The following is an 18,056-nucleotide window of genomic DNA, read 5'->3' as shown; positions in this document are numbered from 1 at the left end:
TTTGGATCATTCCAAACAGAAAAGGTCTTTAGTGACTTTTCTCTAAAGTTGATAGTTTTTGACATATAAGCGATTAAAAATTGAAAAATTGCGAAATCAGCCATTTTTAACCCTCAAAAACTATGTGAAAAACTGAAAATTTGAATGTTGCCAAGGTAGGTAGATATTCTTTAAACACCGTTTGATGAAATCCCGAAGAGTTTTTTGCAATACAATATCGAAAACCCCTTTGTTTTTTAATTGCTAATCAAGCGGGCGCGACACTATTTTCAACCGTTGCATGTAGACGTAATCGGAAAACATTTGAAGTTTAAAAAAAATTGTTTAAACATTTTTTTGACCCATTCTTGACTCCGGCAACATGCAAATTTGTTAATAGGGAACCTTTTCAAGCAAGATGGTAAAAAAAATTGAATCAGATTATTTTTCCGCATATATATTTATGCATATTACATACATGCAACGGTTGAAAATAGTGTCGCGCCCGCTTGATTAGCAATTAAAAAACAAAGGGGTTTTCGATATTATATTGCAAAAAACTCTTCGGGATTTCATTAATCGATGTTTATTAAAGAATATGCACATACCTTGGCAACATTGAAATTTTCAGTTTTTCACATAGTTTTTGAGGGTTAAAAATGACAGATTTCGCAATTTTTAAATTTTTAATCGCTTATATGTCAAAACTATCAACTTTAGAGAATAGTCACTAAAGACCTTTTCTGTTTGGAATTATCCAAAAAAAAACCTAAAAAAACCTTGTTCGATGTAAAAAAAATAGTTTTAGGAAAAAAACAAAAAAAAAACCTTTAAAAAATTTTTGACCCACTTTTGGACCTGGCAACATGCAAATTTGTTAAAATGGGTCCCTTTTGAGTAAGATTGTGCAAAAAATCCGAATCAGAATGTTTTTCCTAGCGGATGCGCAGTGGCTTTCTGGACTAAAAATGAATTACAGCAAACGAAAATATAACCAGCAGTTAAAATTCAACTAAAGATTCTGCCACCTGAGCAGATGAAAAGACACAGATGAAAAAATACCTCAATGAAATTTTTATACGAAGGAAAATTAAAAAGTATTCTTGTTCTCATGATCATTTTTCAGTGCGTCATTAATTATGACGTCATATACTGTATTGGCTGTGTCGAGACTTATTTCATGTAATTATTGACGAATCTGACAGATGCCACAATCGTACTTAGCCATAGGTGAAAAGCTGGTGGAATTAGTAATTTAGTAGATTTGATTTTTACACAATATGTTAACATGTAGGTATTTTTTATAAAGGGGAATAGAATTAAAAAGTAAACAATATTGTTAATTAAATTTATAAATATGGAAACATTAAAAAATGACACAAAACTATCCATACACTGTGTTTTTATCTTCTTCTCTAGGTGCTGTCTCCGCTTCAAAAGTTAGCAATCATCAGAGAGATCTTTATTTCTGAAACAGCGGCTCTAAATAATTCATTGTTATTACATCCAAACCAGTTCCTAAGGTTCTTCAGCCATGAGTTACGTCTCCTTTCTATGGATCTTTTTCTTGCATAATGACCTGGAGTATTAGATATACATCTCTCATCACATGTCCAATATATCTCAGTTTTCTTCTTATTTGTTAGTTCTCGTTCCTTATGCGTAAGTCTCATTACCTCCACGTTGGCTATTCTATCTACTCATGAGATATTTAGCACTCTTCGGTACATCTCAAATGTCTCTAGTCTCCTCACGTCAATGACTAACTTTTAACGAACTAAATTCTAAACCAAAACACAAAATAATGCACAAAGACGTTGTGAAACACAAGTGAAGTCGAATTCGAAATTTCAAAATGACAGGTACACAAAATACTGACCTGAATAATAACCGTCACTTGACTCTTTGACACTTCTAAAAAATGGCCAAAATGGACGAAGTTTTCGTCAAATGTTCGTAATACGTGTATTTGATTGGCTAGAAAAAACGCGCATTCTAAATATCAACGAATCAAACGTAGGTTAGGAATAGACATCTTATGTATATAACCATTGTAATGCTGCATTATTTTTGTGTTTAATCACGGAGCTACCGCTTTTTCCGTCTTATCTAACTTAATGCATTAGAGAGAAATCGAAAAACTGTGACGCACTGAAAAATGATCATGAGAACAAGAATATTTTAAATTCTAAAATATATCGGCTAAGTTGAGTATATTGAGTTCCTGTTCAAGTTATATTTATGTTCATTGACCGCCATGACTTTCATAATGAAATATTCGTGAAATCTATTGTAAACTAGAAAAAATAAACAAAAGGATATCATATGACCTATCAAGCCTTAGTGTGTATAGGTTTCCTTCTATTTTTCGTGTAAGTAGGATTTTTTGATTGTTTGACATGGAATATTTTCTGACATAATTACATAGTTTAGCTTTTGATGGTTGCTCTAACGTCGTCTGTCAGTTTAACAAAAATGACATATTAATGTACGTTTTTCGCCTTGGTTTGGAACCTTTAGCCACGTGATTACATATTATATAAGTATTCACTTGAGTATCACATGAGTAATGTGTAGTGTTTGTGTTGAGTAAATGTCTTGTTACTTAGTAAAGTCGACTTCGTGGTCTTTACAAAGAGACGCTTATTGAATCTGAACGGCTGTGGTCCGTCAGGTGAATACCGATCCCACAGCAATATAAATTATTTTCATTTATTAAATATTTTAATGAAAAAAATCTCACCCAACCGGGATTTGAACTCACGACCTATAGACCCAAAGGTAGGCTCTGTTATCACAGCTACGGAGGGGTTTAATCTTTTTTTATTCAGGTAAAAAAGTGATTATAATAATGTGTTTGCAACGTTGTCATGGAACTGCAAAAAATAAATATTTCACACTATTGGTATTATGTATTTAAAAACCTGACAGGTGACGTAAGAGTCACCATTTTATGAATGAAAATTCCCCACATCAAACCCCCCTAACCACCACTAACACACTTTAAGAATTACTGAATATATTTAATATTTTAACACAAACTTCCGATTTCAACAAATTCTGTTTACACACCCCGTATATCTAAAATGTTATCCTAATTTAAATCGAAATATTGCTACTAATTTATAGTAATGTTCAAAATACTTCTTACATCTCGAGTTTTATAGATTTATATTATAATCTGGTCCAAAAATATATCTTCCCCCAGAAAACTTATTGCTTATTTCCGTATTTTTTTACCCTGGTGTATCGATCTACGTATTTTTGTACTCTTCAAATAACTGCCGAGGAAAACTTGGTCCTAGAAAAGTACAGAGTACAACCCGATTTGATCGTACAATTTAGTTCATCACCCGCAACTTGATTCGTTTACCCGGGCAGATATTTTTACATCTACTTGTCGTTTTGTACAACGGGAATTAACGAGGGTAATGATTGTCGTACCGGCTAGTATTAGAACTTATTTTAAAATAGTTAATATACAGAGAAGAAATTTCAAACCGATACTATTCACCGTAAAAACAGCACAGAAAAAGGGCAGATCGATTTAAAAAAAAAGCTCTAGCATCAGAATGGTCATAATATTTATAGTAGATTGATTTAAATACAGTGAGCACGTAAAGGTTGGAATAAATTCATTTTCTCGAGAATAGACGATTTTGGTAAAAAATCCCAAAACAGGTCAATTTTTATTTTTAAATTGCGACTTTTTGACATATGTATCATACTAGTGACGTCACCCATCTGTATGTGATGACGTCATCTATAATTTTCTTAAATGAGAATAGGGGTCGTGTGATAGCTTATTTGCAAGGTAATTCAATTCTCTATTCAGTAGTATAAACATTAACTAATTATTTATACAGGGTGTCCAAAAAAAAAATTTTTTAATTAAATTTATTGACATAAAAAGAAGAATGTGTGTAATATATTTAACTTAAAATACATTTTACTGCTGTCAGAAAAAACAGGAAATGTTTATTTGACAAATAAATATTGTTTTTTGCATAAACTCAATATTAAAGCCGCCACCCACCTTCCTCTTAACAGTTTGAACATTTGATTTAAGCGAAAAGGAATGATTATTTTCCAAATAAACATTTTTTTCTGTTTTCTGAAAACAGTAAAATGTATTTTGAATTAAATAAATTACATTCATCCTTCTTTTTATGTCAATAAATTTAATTCAAAACAATTTCTTTTTAACACCCTATGTAAATAATTATGTAAATGTTTATATTACTGCATAGAGAATTAAATTACCTTTCAAATGAGCTATCACACGACCCCTATTCCCATTTAAAAAAAATAATCGATGACGTCATCACGCCCAGATGGGTGACGTCACTAGTATGATATATATGACAAAAAGTCGTAATTTAAAAATAAAAATTGACCTCTTTCGGGATTTTTTTCCAAAATTGTCCATTCTCGAGAAAATTAATTTATTCCAACCTTTACGTGCTCTCTGTATATTAAACAATAATATGTATATTATTTTATGTTCATTTTTAAATATTTCCCGTTTTATGAACTATTAAAGTCATACGTCACGTTAGAAAGTGGAACTATTTCCAAACAAACTTTTAATAACTAGCGTTTTAACGCTTTTTGATAGAGTTCAATGAATGAGTCTCCGCGAATTGCTAAACCCTGTATTCTGACAGGAGTTCCATCGACTTGACTTAATTCATGTTTTTATTGATAATTTGTCACAATGAAACCAGTTTTATGTAGTGTAGTCGCGAACACGAATTCGGGAGCTGTGCTGTTATGTTATACAATCCGACAAGCGAGAGCTGGCGGGTGACCTTGCGCGAAAATACACAACGAGAAATACACAATACGAGAACGAGAAGGTCACCCGCCAGCTCTTGCTTGTCGGATTGTAAGTAATTTATATTCTAGCATAAAAGTACACACTCTGAATAAGCTATGTATGTGTACGAAATTGGAGACATTTGAGATGTGGCATTATCGTAAAATACTTAGAATATCATGGTTATACGTTTAACTTATGACTTAAAAGTTCCGTTTACTAAAAAAAGCGCAAAGTTAAATATTTTGGCCATATCCTAAGAAAAGATAAGTTTGATTTTACTCTTAACACTGGTAATAGAAGGAAAGGTAGCTACGAGTGGAGGTGTATTTTCTGGCTAAAGAATCTATATCAACGACATATAGTCCAAGTAATGAAGCTTAAAATAGGACAAAACCTCGCAATTTTTACAGAATGGATCCATTTGCTTGACAATTTGAGAGTAAGTAGTGGATAGTCCAAGGATCAAAATCTATATGATGCCGAAGGGCCCTTTTACCATGGGGGTGGTTGCCACCCCATCTCGGAGATGGAAATTTTATTTTATATATCCAATCCTGTTACTCCATAAAGGAGCAAAGGGCATCCAGGAAGCGTCTCCATTCTCCTCTATTTCTGGCCATGGCTGCCATTTCTCCCCAGGTTTTCTTCGTACTTTTGTGGTCTTCTTCAATGTTACTCCTCCATGTTTTGGTCGGGCGTCCTCTGCTTCTTCGTCCTACTGCATTCCATTTGAGTGCCTGTTTTGTTATGTCTGCATTTTCTTTCCTCAGGGTGTGCCCAACCAGTTCCATCTTTTCCTCTTTATTGTTGTTTTGATGGGTTCTTGTTTGGTTTTCCTCCATAGTGCTACATTTGTTATGGTATTGGGCCAATATACCTTTAGAATTTTACGTAGACATCTATTTACAAAAACTTGGATTTTATTTACATTTCCGTCAGTTATTGCCCATGTTTCACTTCCATAAAGTAGTACAGTTTTCACGTTACTATTAAATAGCCTTATTTTAGTATTTTGGCTGATCTGTGTTGATCTCCATATATTTGAGAGGGTTCCAAAGGCTTGTTGTGCTTTTCGTATTCTCGTTTAATATCTGCTTGAGCTCCACCTTTTACACTGATTATACTGCCAAGGTAGCAAAATTCTTGAACCTGTTTTATTTCTTGTTGGTTGATGTATAGTTTATCACAGTTAGTTACTTCTATTCTCATCTCTACTGTCTTATTCGTATTGATTTTAAGACCCACTTCTGCGGATTTTACCTCTAGCTTCCTTAACATGCTCTTCATATCCTCTATTGTGTTCGCTACGAAACAGATATCATCTGCGTATTCCATATCTGCTAGTTTCTTGTTCTGTTTAATAAATAAAATAAATTTTATTTTACATAAATTATATACCCCATATATTTTTTTGATAAAATTAATATTTTTCGATTTATTCGCTATCGAAAGTGTTAGTTTTATATCGAAAAAATCAATGTTTCTAATGAGTTTTATGCTAATAACTCCAAAAGTTTACGTTTTATCAAAACAACTTTACTTAACAAAAATGTACCTTTTGAAAAAATAAACAAACCCGTTTTTTTATTTTCTTTAAGACCAATAGTAATCGAGCTATACTTTATTATAAATTAGCTCTTCTTCGTCAAATGTTAAATATTGTAGTTTCAAAGTCAAAAGACGGGAAAACTATGCATTTTTCGAGGATAACTTGTTGAAACTAATTTAAAGTATTTAAAAATATCTATCTCCAGAAATAAAAAAAAAATAGTCTCTAGCTCAATAATTAAGTGACTTATAATGAAAATAATGTCAGTCCCTATTTTTTTTCAGCGAAAAAGTGATCGGAAGCAACCTCCTAATCAACACCCTAATTAAAATTAGTCATTGATCTTATTTGGTCTTCTTTATTTATGTATTGTTAATAGGTTCTAGAAGTTTGACATATTTAGAATCATTAGTTTAAAAAAAATGGAGTTAAAAGCGAATAACAAATTTTTGTAATTTGGAAACAATGGATAGAAAGAATAGAAAGATTAGCATCGGAGATACGAAAAATGTTTAAATATGAAATTGTAGCTTATTTAATTCCAAAGAACCTGGTTTGCAAACATTTTTTCTACGGCAAAAATTGAGTGAGCTATTGACAATTAAAACTTGTAATAGTATGCAAAAACCACCTTTACCAACTCTTTCAAAGTCACCTCTTTTTGCGACTGAGGATTTTAAAGAGATTTAATATTAATAGGCTTATAGATCTTGAAAATATCTGCAAAATAATTCTTTTTACCAAACTTTCTAAGATAAAAAATAAAAAAGTTACGGTTAAAAAATCAATATATTGTTTGAAAAAAAAAAAGGAGAAATCCAGTTGGAAGCATAACAATGTAAGTTAACGGTGTTTTTAGTCATTGGCCTTATTCATACTTTTTTATTTATGTATTATTAATAGATTCTAGAAGTTTGACTGGCTTAGAATGATTAGTTTTTAAAAAAACAGGAGTTAAAAGCGAATAACGAATTATTGTAGTTTGGTAAAAAATGCCATTTTCTTCATAATAGAAAGATTAGCATCAGAGATACGATAAAATGTTTAAATATGAAATTGTAGGTTATTTAATTCCCAAGAATTTGGTTCAAAAACATTTTTTCTACGGCAAAAATTGAGTGAATCGTAATTATCGAAAAACATTGATTTTTTCGATATAAAACTAACACTTTCGATAGCGAATAAATCGAAACCTATTAATTCTATCAAAAAAATGTATAGAACATTTTTTGCTTAGAATGAATGTTTTCATCAACTTTTGCGATCAAAATATAATAAAAAATTTCCACCCTCGAGATGGGGTGCTAACCATCCCCATGGTAAAAGCGCCTTTCGGCATCATATAGATTTTGATCCTTGGACTATCCACTGCTTATTCTCAAATTTTCAAGCAAATCGATCCATTCTGTAAAAATTGCGAGGTGAAAAGCTTTGGTTCCTCGACTAATATTTTAGGAAAACAGTATATCAAGTTGATGATAACCAACGTATGATAAGAGTACGATACATAAAAGGAAATGGAGGTGTGTGTTGGATGTTCTAGTTTTAACGAAAATTCGCTTATATATCCCAGACTTCTGAGCCCCGACGAATACCAGCCGATATTACTTTTCATAGAAAAGAAAGATTTCCTATCTGGTGAGGTTCCATCCAACTAAGATCGTCCAAATTATATTTGTAAGTTAAGCGCTCCACAGTAAACAGCAAGTCGAAGGACCATGCTGGTCCTTCACCATCTAATCTTCGGGTTCAGCTGGTGATCTATCGCCTGATATTGAAACACCAAGTGCACTTAGATGATTTATTAATAGAGAATGACACTAGGGTACCTAAACATCGGGAGAATGTTGCTTTACCGATTCGTTTCGTATGAGAATTAAAATGAGACTACTTTATGATGCTACATGTTGAGTGTATGAGGTGACTCGAAGGAATGAAGTTAAAGGCACATCTTGCCTGGTTGAGTTGACTCTAGTGAATGAATCTAAATGTATATTCTCTCTTGTTGGCAACATGAATTGGGTCATAGCCACACGACCAAAAGAACAAAGGTTTTTATTTAGTCAGCACAATTATTGCCCATTGCCAAAATATTGTTTATGATTTGCAACAATTAAACAAATTAAATAGCTCGCACATGTTTAAATATAATAGCAAATGATTTCATGTGATCTACGGGGTGATAAAAATATACTGTTTAATATCGGATATGAATGATGAATATTTGAGATTGACCACAGCACAAGCCCTTTTAGGAGTCCGTGTATGGAGAAGAGCAGCCACAGACAAACAAGAGTGGAGGCAAAAAAGAAATTAAGCGCTCCACCCATTTTTATTCCGCTTGGAAGTAGTCTTGATGATGCTTAAAAGCTTTAAAACATGCTTTTGAAGATATTGCTGAAAATAACATATTAGAGGTCTCATTCACAAAAAAGGAGAAAACTTAAAATAAAACGCCTTATGACTTTTTACCTATTATTAAATCTTCATTTGGAATGGTTCCTATGTTCTACCTTCTCACATGATGTATATAACAGTACGTATAAAATGACGTAGTATTATTAATACTATATTCTTACTTTTAGATATATACAAACCGAAAGTCTCTGTACGATATAATAAATCGATATAAATGTAATTAACAAAAAGAAAAACTTCAACATACAACATTCACAGCATTCTTGCTCCAAGTTAATAGGAAACTGTGAATAAATAGTCTTAAAGGTAGTGCATATGCAAGAGAAAATTAGTACTTATATCAATTTGTACTACTCTCTACTGGTATAGTTCTTTTTAGTTTAGTCTAATGTAAGGTTGAATCAATGTGATGACAAAAGACAAATATGATACCTATATACGCGAAGTTTGACAATGAGCTAAAGTGTATTTAGAGCCCAGAGATTTTGCGGAGACCTTATCGATGGCCTAAAGCACACTTATTGTATGTCCGTGCATGTACTTTTTGAGAAAATCGAGTTTGAATGTTAAAGCTCTTGTAGTACGGTGCTATAGCGCACAATCTTGAAATATCATTTTTCTACAACCACTATTCAAAGTGCACTTTTCTGCACAGTTTTCTGTTAACAAAGTTGATATTTTCTCACAGTATAAGATTTATGACATTATTGTGCAGAAAAGTGACGTTTCTGTGCCGGAAAGTTCTTTTTTCTATGGCCGTGCTAAAAGAGCCACTTTCACGCACGCATTTCGTTTCCGAAAGTTGCACTTTCCCGCACGGCGTGCGTGAAAGTAAAATACCTTGTAATATGGCATTATAATATATTATAAAACATGCAATAAACTAATATTCAGATATTATTTACTAATTTATTTCAAATTTATCTTATTGTGTTCATGTTTTAATGAAATGAGCGCGATTATTTTATTCATATGAGATTCTGACCAATAGAAAGCTACAGATATCTAAATTAAATTGATAATTTTCCGTCGTCAAGTATATTACGTCAGATGCCCTTCGTTGCTACGAAAAAATAAATTCAGTGACATTAATTACAATTAATGTTTTAAAAATTATAAAAGTGATGACTTTCAACCGTGAAATATTTATAACAACTGTGTGTTTAATTGTACTAATTTTGTACTTACATAAATAAATTACAATAAAATTTTGGTTTTGAACAGTTTTATTCATGAAATAATCGCAACAAATTGCACTCGATCTCTAAAATTAATATAGAATTTTAGAGCTCTTGTGCAATTACTACTGATAATTCAATGAAATAAAATTATTTTGACATATGAAAAAGGTCAGATCAGTCGACAATTACAATGGTTTTGAATCGTCGTCATGGAAACCAATATCGTCGTCGTGGTAACCCATTATATTGAAAGTTTGGTTTCGACAACCTTGTCAAAGAAGTAATTTGTGTATTTTCACTTCTAAATAAAATTGATATAACTCTATTTTTTGTGGCTCTTTTCCAAACGTACGGCCCTAGAAAAAATATTGTTCCTAACTCATGCGGAAAGTGTCTTCCCCGCATTCGACTGCTTGCCCGAACTTCGCTATCGCGTCGTTCGGGTCAACGGCAGTCTCGTGCGTGAAAGTATCACTTTCCGCACTAGTTAGAAAAATAACTATTTTCTACAACCACTATTCAAAGTGCACTTTTCTGCACAGTTTTATGTTAGCAAACGTGATATTTTCTCACAGTATAAGATATATGACATTAGCGTGCAGAAAAGTGACGTTTCTGTGCCGGAAAGTTCTTTTCTGCACAGTTGACTACCTCATTCTGAGTAACGTTATATTCTGTTTACATCTGTGGTTAAAATGTAGACAAATATACAACCTGTAAGACAATTATTATACTTAATTATCGAATAGAAATTAAATTATGGATGTTACATGGATGTTATGGATGGTTTATTTTACAATTTTATTCTTAATAAACATTTTATAATTATCAATTAACAAATAAGGATTTAGTAACCTCAGCAAGATACGTTGAATGAAGTAGATCTGGTGGAAATCCGTGACTGCATAAATATAACGTCAAATGTGACATTATTTTGTAATGATTTATTTAAAATAGTTTAAATTCAAACAAATTAAGGCAGTGCATTAATTTTTTAACTGATTTCTGTGTAATTTGTTTAGGTATAAGGAATTTAAATTTATTAGTATTAATTAAATACAGTTTAAAATTTATAATTTATTATTATAATAAATATTCGTTTGGAAATTGTGATTTTTATTTTTAGCAAAAACTGTGGTTGTAGAAAAAGTATAGTGTGTAACACGTGCAGAAAGGTAATTTCTCACTCATTTGAATTGCGGCACTCGCTTGCGCTCGTACCGTAACTTTTCAAACTCGTGAGAAATTAGTACCTTTCTGCACTTGTTGCCTAATATACTATTATACCACACCAAACACGTTAGGACATGCAATTTCTGTGCAGGATGATAGACTGTTAGGAGGTCATCAAGGTACAGTATAACTCAATAACAGAAAAAAATTGACATACAATAAAGGTGCTTTAAGCCAACGTTATGTAAACTGTGTAAGATATAGTAGATATCTTAAAATATATACACAATTCCTCACCAAACTCAATTGAATTTATCAATGATATATTTTTAGTTTGATTTCAATTGATCTAACTTACGGTCGATTGGTTGGAACCACACTATGCTCTGCATATCTCCAACGAACAAGAGCTTTAAGGGGGTAGGCGCAAAATTTCGATTCCAATGCCTTTTAAACGCATTCATTTGTTCCGAATCCTGAGAAAACTAATATTTGAAAAATTTAAACGCAGAATGGATTACATTATTACCGAGCGCCGAAAGTCTATGTTTATTTTAATACAGGGGTGAAAAAAAGGAGAAAATTTAGTGTCATTTTTAATTTCAAATATCTCATTCAAAAGAAACTTTTTGTTTATTCTAAGGAACTTTCGGCCCTCGGTAGTAATGTAATCTTTAATTCTGCGTTTAAATTTTTCAAAAATATTTATTAGTTTTCTTAGGACTCGAAAAAAATTAATGGATTCAAAAGATTTAGGAAAAAGCAAGGACTATTTTCCTAGCGTCGCCCGTTTGGTACTTTAGTACCTGGTTTAACAGATTACTTGATTCGTTGTCGACATTCATTTCATCGTTCCCCGTTAGAGGTCAGTCTAACCATACTCCGGTGTAAATATTTGAATATTTATACCATCTTCTCTGCGCGTTTTGATTCAAATCAGTCTTCTTGCAAAGCCTCTTTGTTAAATAGGTCTGGATCCCGCGTATGAAAAAAAAGTTTATTAACAGCAAGCTGAAAATTTGTTAATAGCTTAAGGGTGTCTAGCCGAATAAACTTTGATATATGGGAACACTGGAACAGGGGCAGTTTTAATTGTGGAACAGGTTAAAAATTTGGAACGGTCAAACCACGAAAACGGCACATTTATTTTGTCCGACAGAACAGACTTAAACTCTCAGAACAGAGATTAAACTCTCATGCAAAAATCAGACTGCTATTTATCACCTGTCATTTGACATATTCTACATGTTCCACTCATTAAAACGCCCATTTGGTGATAAATAGCAGTCTGATTTTTGCATGAGAGTTTAATCTCTGTTCGGAGAGTTTAAGTCTGTTCTGTCGGACAAAATACATGTGCCGTTTTCGTGGTCTGACCGTTCCAAATTTTTAACCTGTTCCACAATTAAAACTTCCCCTGTTCCAGTATTCCCATATATCAAAGTTTGTCCGACTAGACACCCTTAAGCTATTAACAAATTTTCAGCTTGCTATTAATCAAGAGACTCGATTTGAATCAAAACGAAACCGATTTTCTTTTTTGTTTACAGAAATATTACCGCAAAGTTTTAAGGTATAAGAAGCATTAACTGTTAGTATTTATTTCCTTCCGTAACAGACGTAGGGTAGAAGAAAGTTCAAAGTAATATAGCAAGCAAGAAGATTGCTATTATTGAAGACAGATGATGTGGAAGAATGCAATTAAAGTACATGAGTTAAGAGTCAACTAAACTCCTCAAAAAAACGCTTAGACGATAATTTCAGAGTGTTTTGTGAACAGATTAATTGATATGAAAGAACTATACATAATTTTACAATATATCATATAAATAACCCCAAAAATGAGCAAAATAAAAACTTTTTTTAACTTTTCGACTTCCGATATTTTAACCAAAACGTAATAAGTTTTTAGTTTCCTTATTATATTCATTATCCATCAAATAACTGAGATCTAACCAGAAAATTTCTGAGTTACAGAAGATTAAAACTATTATACCTTTAAAGCTATTTAAAATACCTGTAATGGAAAATGTATCTAAAACGATTAATTTTCCACGGTTTAACAGCTCTCGAACGTTTCCTTTTAAAAATAATAAAGGTAGTCGCTATATAATACACTGGTGTTACTTTCTTTTCTTTCGTTATTCTTATCCTACTAAAAATAATCTTAAAGAACAGTCTTCAATTGAGAATCTTCATTACATAATGGTTAGCTTTTGTCTGGTCACGTCTGAACCTATGAAAGAATCACTATTTTATAATCAGATATGGATTATATTACAATCCAATATAGCCTAATAAAAAAAAATATCAAAATGTAATTCCATACAGGTTGGAACAAATTTTATAACAAAGTTTAAGTGAATACAAAAGGTATTTTCAAGAAAGTATCCAAATCATATAAGGGGATCATTGTTTAAATAATTGAAAAGGACATTCAGACTTCATTTTTGCACAATATTTACTTTTTTCACTGCTGCGGTAATTCACGTTTGTTTAAAGGTATTTTCGATTTATTTACCTATATCTAAATGCCGTAATTTCGGAGTTATTGCTACATTTATTTAAAAAAAAAATTAAAACAAATTATAAAAATCAATTTTTTCGGCCCGGGCAGACATTATTTTAGGTTCTTTGGATCATTGGGAACAAAAAAGGTCATTTATAATTTTTCTCTAAAGTTAAGTTTCTCATGAACAATAATCAGTATTTTTTAAGGACTTCAAAATGAAAAAAATATACAGGGTGTCCTATTTGAAATAAGAAAGTTCATTAGGTATCCAGACAAACGGAAGATCTGACAACAATGTATATACCACTATAAGATCGGCCGCATTAGAAAACCCTTACCCATCAAAATCTATCAAGATCGTTCAAGCCGGTTCTGAGATAATTGAGGCTTTCCATCATAAAACTCACTCTGTATAAGCAAAACTATGTTATTCCCAACGTAGTCTCCCCACTGACCAGTGGTAAATCCTTAAATAAATTAAGTAAGACAAGTAGGATAGGGAATATTAAGTTAAGGAAAATATTGTAAAATGGTGTATCGGAGAATGAGCCCGTTGTCATATAACTCCAAGGAAAAAAAGAAGAAAAACAACGACAAACAAATTTGTTAATTAGCGAAAAATTCCGAAGAACCCGATTATCGAAATAGCATTTCAAAATATTTAATCCTCGCGATGTTATTCCAGAAACAAGTTACAAACAAATTAGAACAATTTTCAAATGCCATTTTAAAAGGGAGTTTAATTGAAATTTGAATTTATCAATACATTTATAGAAAATATACATAAACATTTAATAAACAAATTCAATATCTCATAAATTATTAAATATTTTTCGACTCATTTTTTTTTGCTTTATACTGGTAACATAGCGCAACTTCTCCTACAAAATAAATATTTTATAGTACTTAATTAAAACGCAAATAATAATTTTTTGCAAATTTGTTTTTTAAGTTTTATATATAGTTATTTAAATAAATAGGGGTCAAATTTAATCTAGTAAACATAAGTGAAAGCTTTATTCTTCTACTTCGCAGTTTAAAGGATTTAAATTAACATCCAGAAAATAAGTTATTGTTTTGATTATGTAAGTAGTTGGCGTTGATTTATGTAAACTAGGCCACGCATGGTAAAAACTGCAAGCAAACAAAAATACTGTTATTAATTCACGGTCGCGTTAGACAAATATGAAATCATAACAAACAAATAGGATAGATATGTATACGTGAAAAAAGGTATCAGAGATTATTCAGAAACAGACTTAGCTAGAGTCCAGACAATGTAACAACCATCCAACACCAACTAGTTACTGTCATTACGTAGTGAGTTAATAAATATATTTAAGTACATAGTGAGTCGCAGTTAATCAAGCCCATCACCGGTGGTTGCAACTCCGCACCACCATAGCAGAAAAAATCTAAAAGACCTTCATTAAAACGTGAATTACCTCAGCAGTTAAAAAAGGAAATATTATGCCAAAATGACCCCTTTTTAATTATTTAAACAATGATCCCTTATATGATTTGGATACTTTCTTGAAAATATTTTTTGTACTCACCTAAGTTTGATATAAAATTTGTTTCAACCAGTACGAATTTACATTTTGATTTACATGTAGTGTAATTTTATTTTAACTATAATAGATTTGTTGTGCTTTCTTCAATGTGATTTGTATGGAAATTTGAAAGATTTGGTTACAAAATATGTATATAATTTTTTTATAACGTATAAAAACAAAAAATAATTACAAAGAATCAGTCAGTGCACTCATGCACTTAATTTTGTTAGATATGTTGTGGTTTCCGTCTTACACGGAAATGAAATATACTCTAACTTTATGTTTACCACTTTTACGTTTGTATTCTTCTTTTTGAACCATACAAATCTATTAGTTTCGCACAATGGAGGACAAATTTCAATGTTTGTATAGTGCCGGTCAATAGTATTAGGCCCACAAGCAGGTATTATAAATCTTTTCGTTATGATTTTTGTATCCAGCGAGGCTGAACTTCAGTATTTCATCTCTAAATCTGGCAAGACGAGCAATCTGTTCTCTATATTCGAACAGCTTACTTTTCTAAATCTGCTTTCATTGTGTCTGTCATCTGTTACCTGAAGCTGAAAATAGCTTATAATCAATATTTACAATATACAATCAGCATTAGGTGTGTCAGAAAAGTAGTGCTTTCATAGATTCTGAATTGGGAAAACTTTTTTTCCTTTTAGCATGAATTATTCCTATGTTAGATGCGTCAGGGACAAGAGGTAGGTTCGCTGGAGACGCATCTTCTCAGAATCGAGGCGTCGACGTTGAGTCGTGACGCCAGTAAGTAGTTATCATCACCGATAGGTGCTGCTCTGAAAACCAAAAAGTAAATGCATCAATTTAATATTAACCATAACAACTACACTGACCAGCACAAAAAACGGTCACCCCAAAAAATGGGTCATTTTTGATGTCTCGTATTTTGTAAACCTGTTGTCTGATTTAAGTAATTTTTTTAATATGTTATAGCCGTGTTCTGTAACAATATCGCTGTAATAATATTGTTGCTAGACAGGTAAATTATCAGTAGTAATTGCACAAGAGCTCTAAAATTCTATATTAATTTTAGAGATCGAGTGCAATTTGTTGCGATTATTTCATGAATAAAACTGTTCAAAACCAAAATTTTATTGTAATTTATTTATGTAAGTACAAAATTAGTACAATTAAACACACAGTTGTTATAAATATTTCACGGTTGAAAGTCATCACTTTTATAATTTTTAAAACATTAATAATTGTCATTAATGTCACTGAATTTATTTTTTCGTAGCAACGAAGGGCATCTGACGTAATATACTTGACGACGGGAAATTATCAAAAATTATCAGCTTAATTTAAATTTCTGTAGCTTTCTATTGGTCAGAATCTCCTATGAATGAAATAATCATTGTAAACCGGGTGTACCAATCAAACTGTATTTTTTACTCAACGTTCACCACACTCTGTGGAATATTCTAGCATTTATACAATACTGAAATTAGAACTAAACTATAGCCTCAGGGTTTCTTAACATTCTGTTTTTTTATTCATTTGCTTATGTTGGATAATAAAAAAGTTAGGTATTTTAACAACTAGCCATGTTCTTCATCAATACAGGGTGTTTTTAAATAAGTGCGACAAACTTTAAGGGCTAATTTTGCATGAAAAAATAATGACCGTTTGCTTTATAAACATACATTATAAACATGTATGTCCGCAAATGCTTCGTTCCCGAGATACGGGATGTTGAATTGTTTCTTACAAACTAATGATTTATTTATTGCCCTAAAACCGGTTGAGATATGCAAATGAAATTTAGTAGGTTTTAAGAGGTAGCTATTGCGCATTTTTGGCATACAATTAAGAATTTTATATTCACCATTGGCGTGCATACGAGTCATATTACCCGTCATATTACACGTAAGCACGCCAATGGTGAATATAAAATTCTTAATTGTATGCCAAAAAATGCGCAATAGCTACCTCTTAAAACCTACCAAATTTCATTTGCATATCTCAACCGGTTTTAGAGCAATAAATAAATCTTCAGTTTGTAAGAAAAAATTCAACATCCCGTATCTCGAAAACGAAGCATTTGCGGACATATGTTTATAAAGCAAACGGTAATTATTTTTTCATGCAGAATTACCCCTTAAGTTTGTCGCACTTATTTAGAAACACCCTGTATTGATGAAGAGCGTTTCTAGTTGTTAAAGTACCTAACTTTTTTAATATCCAACATAAGCGAATGAATCAAAAAGCAAAATGAGACTTATCTGTTTAGTAACAATATTATTACATCGATATTCTTGAAGAATATTAAACAAACTGAAAATGCGAGCATAATCATAACGAAAACTTTGTTTATTTACGTATTTTAATTCATAATATGCAAAATTTGCTATTATGAAAAGTTGTGCAATTATATTATTCTAATTTAAACGTTGTGAACTATAAAGGTACTTTACTCTTGATCGAAATTCATATTTTTTATATACCTCGTATAAAATTGATAAAATATGGTATACATATTATGGTTGCATCATAAATCTTAGACCATTAAAAGCTTTTTATGAAGAATAACTTTTCTTCGTCAAATTAAAAATAAAAGAGTTATAAATGAAAATGTTGTTATCCATAATTTGAGAAAATCTTCAAATATTTTATTTCCATTAGAAGGATGCAATTGCACATATCAGACCATAATTTTTTATTCCAAACAACATTTCATATAGTCGGTTCGGTAAATTCAGACACAACTGACTAGTGATTTTAGTCAGTAATTTTGCCAATTTGGCAAAAAATATTTACTAAATAGTTAATAATAATTACTAAATAATTAGTAATTTTGACAATTTTGTCAAAATTGGCAAAAACAAAAAATTACCTACTAAAA

General features: G+C 31.4%; 1 protein-coding gene across 1 annotated transcript in view; it reads right to left on the bottom strand.

Annotated features, from left to right (window-relative positions):
* Positions 1-1,459: 1,459 nt before the first annotated feature.
* Positions 1,460-18,056, bottom strand: part of LOC126882102 (GTPase-activating protein) — a 317,689-nt gene continuing 301,092 nt past the window's right edge. The window contains exon 13 of the mRNA XM_050646950.1: positions 1,460-15,990. Coding sequence (XP_050502907.1) covers positions 15,885-15,990 — 106 coding nt within the window. The 3' untranslated portion in view covers positions 1,460-15,884. The remainder of the gene's footprint in view (positions 15,991-18,056) is intronic.

Source organism: Diabrotica virgifera, chromosome 3 (genome assembly GCF_917563875.1).
Source record: "Diabrotica virgifera virgifera chromosome 3, PGI_DIABVI_V3a".
NCBI classification, from domain to species: Eukaryota; Metazoa; Arthropoda; class Insecta; order Coleoptera; family Chrysomelidae; genus Diabrotica; species Diabrotica virgifera.
This window is presented reverse-complemented; position numbering and strand designations above follow the sequence as displayed.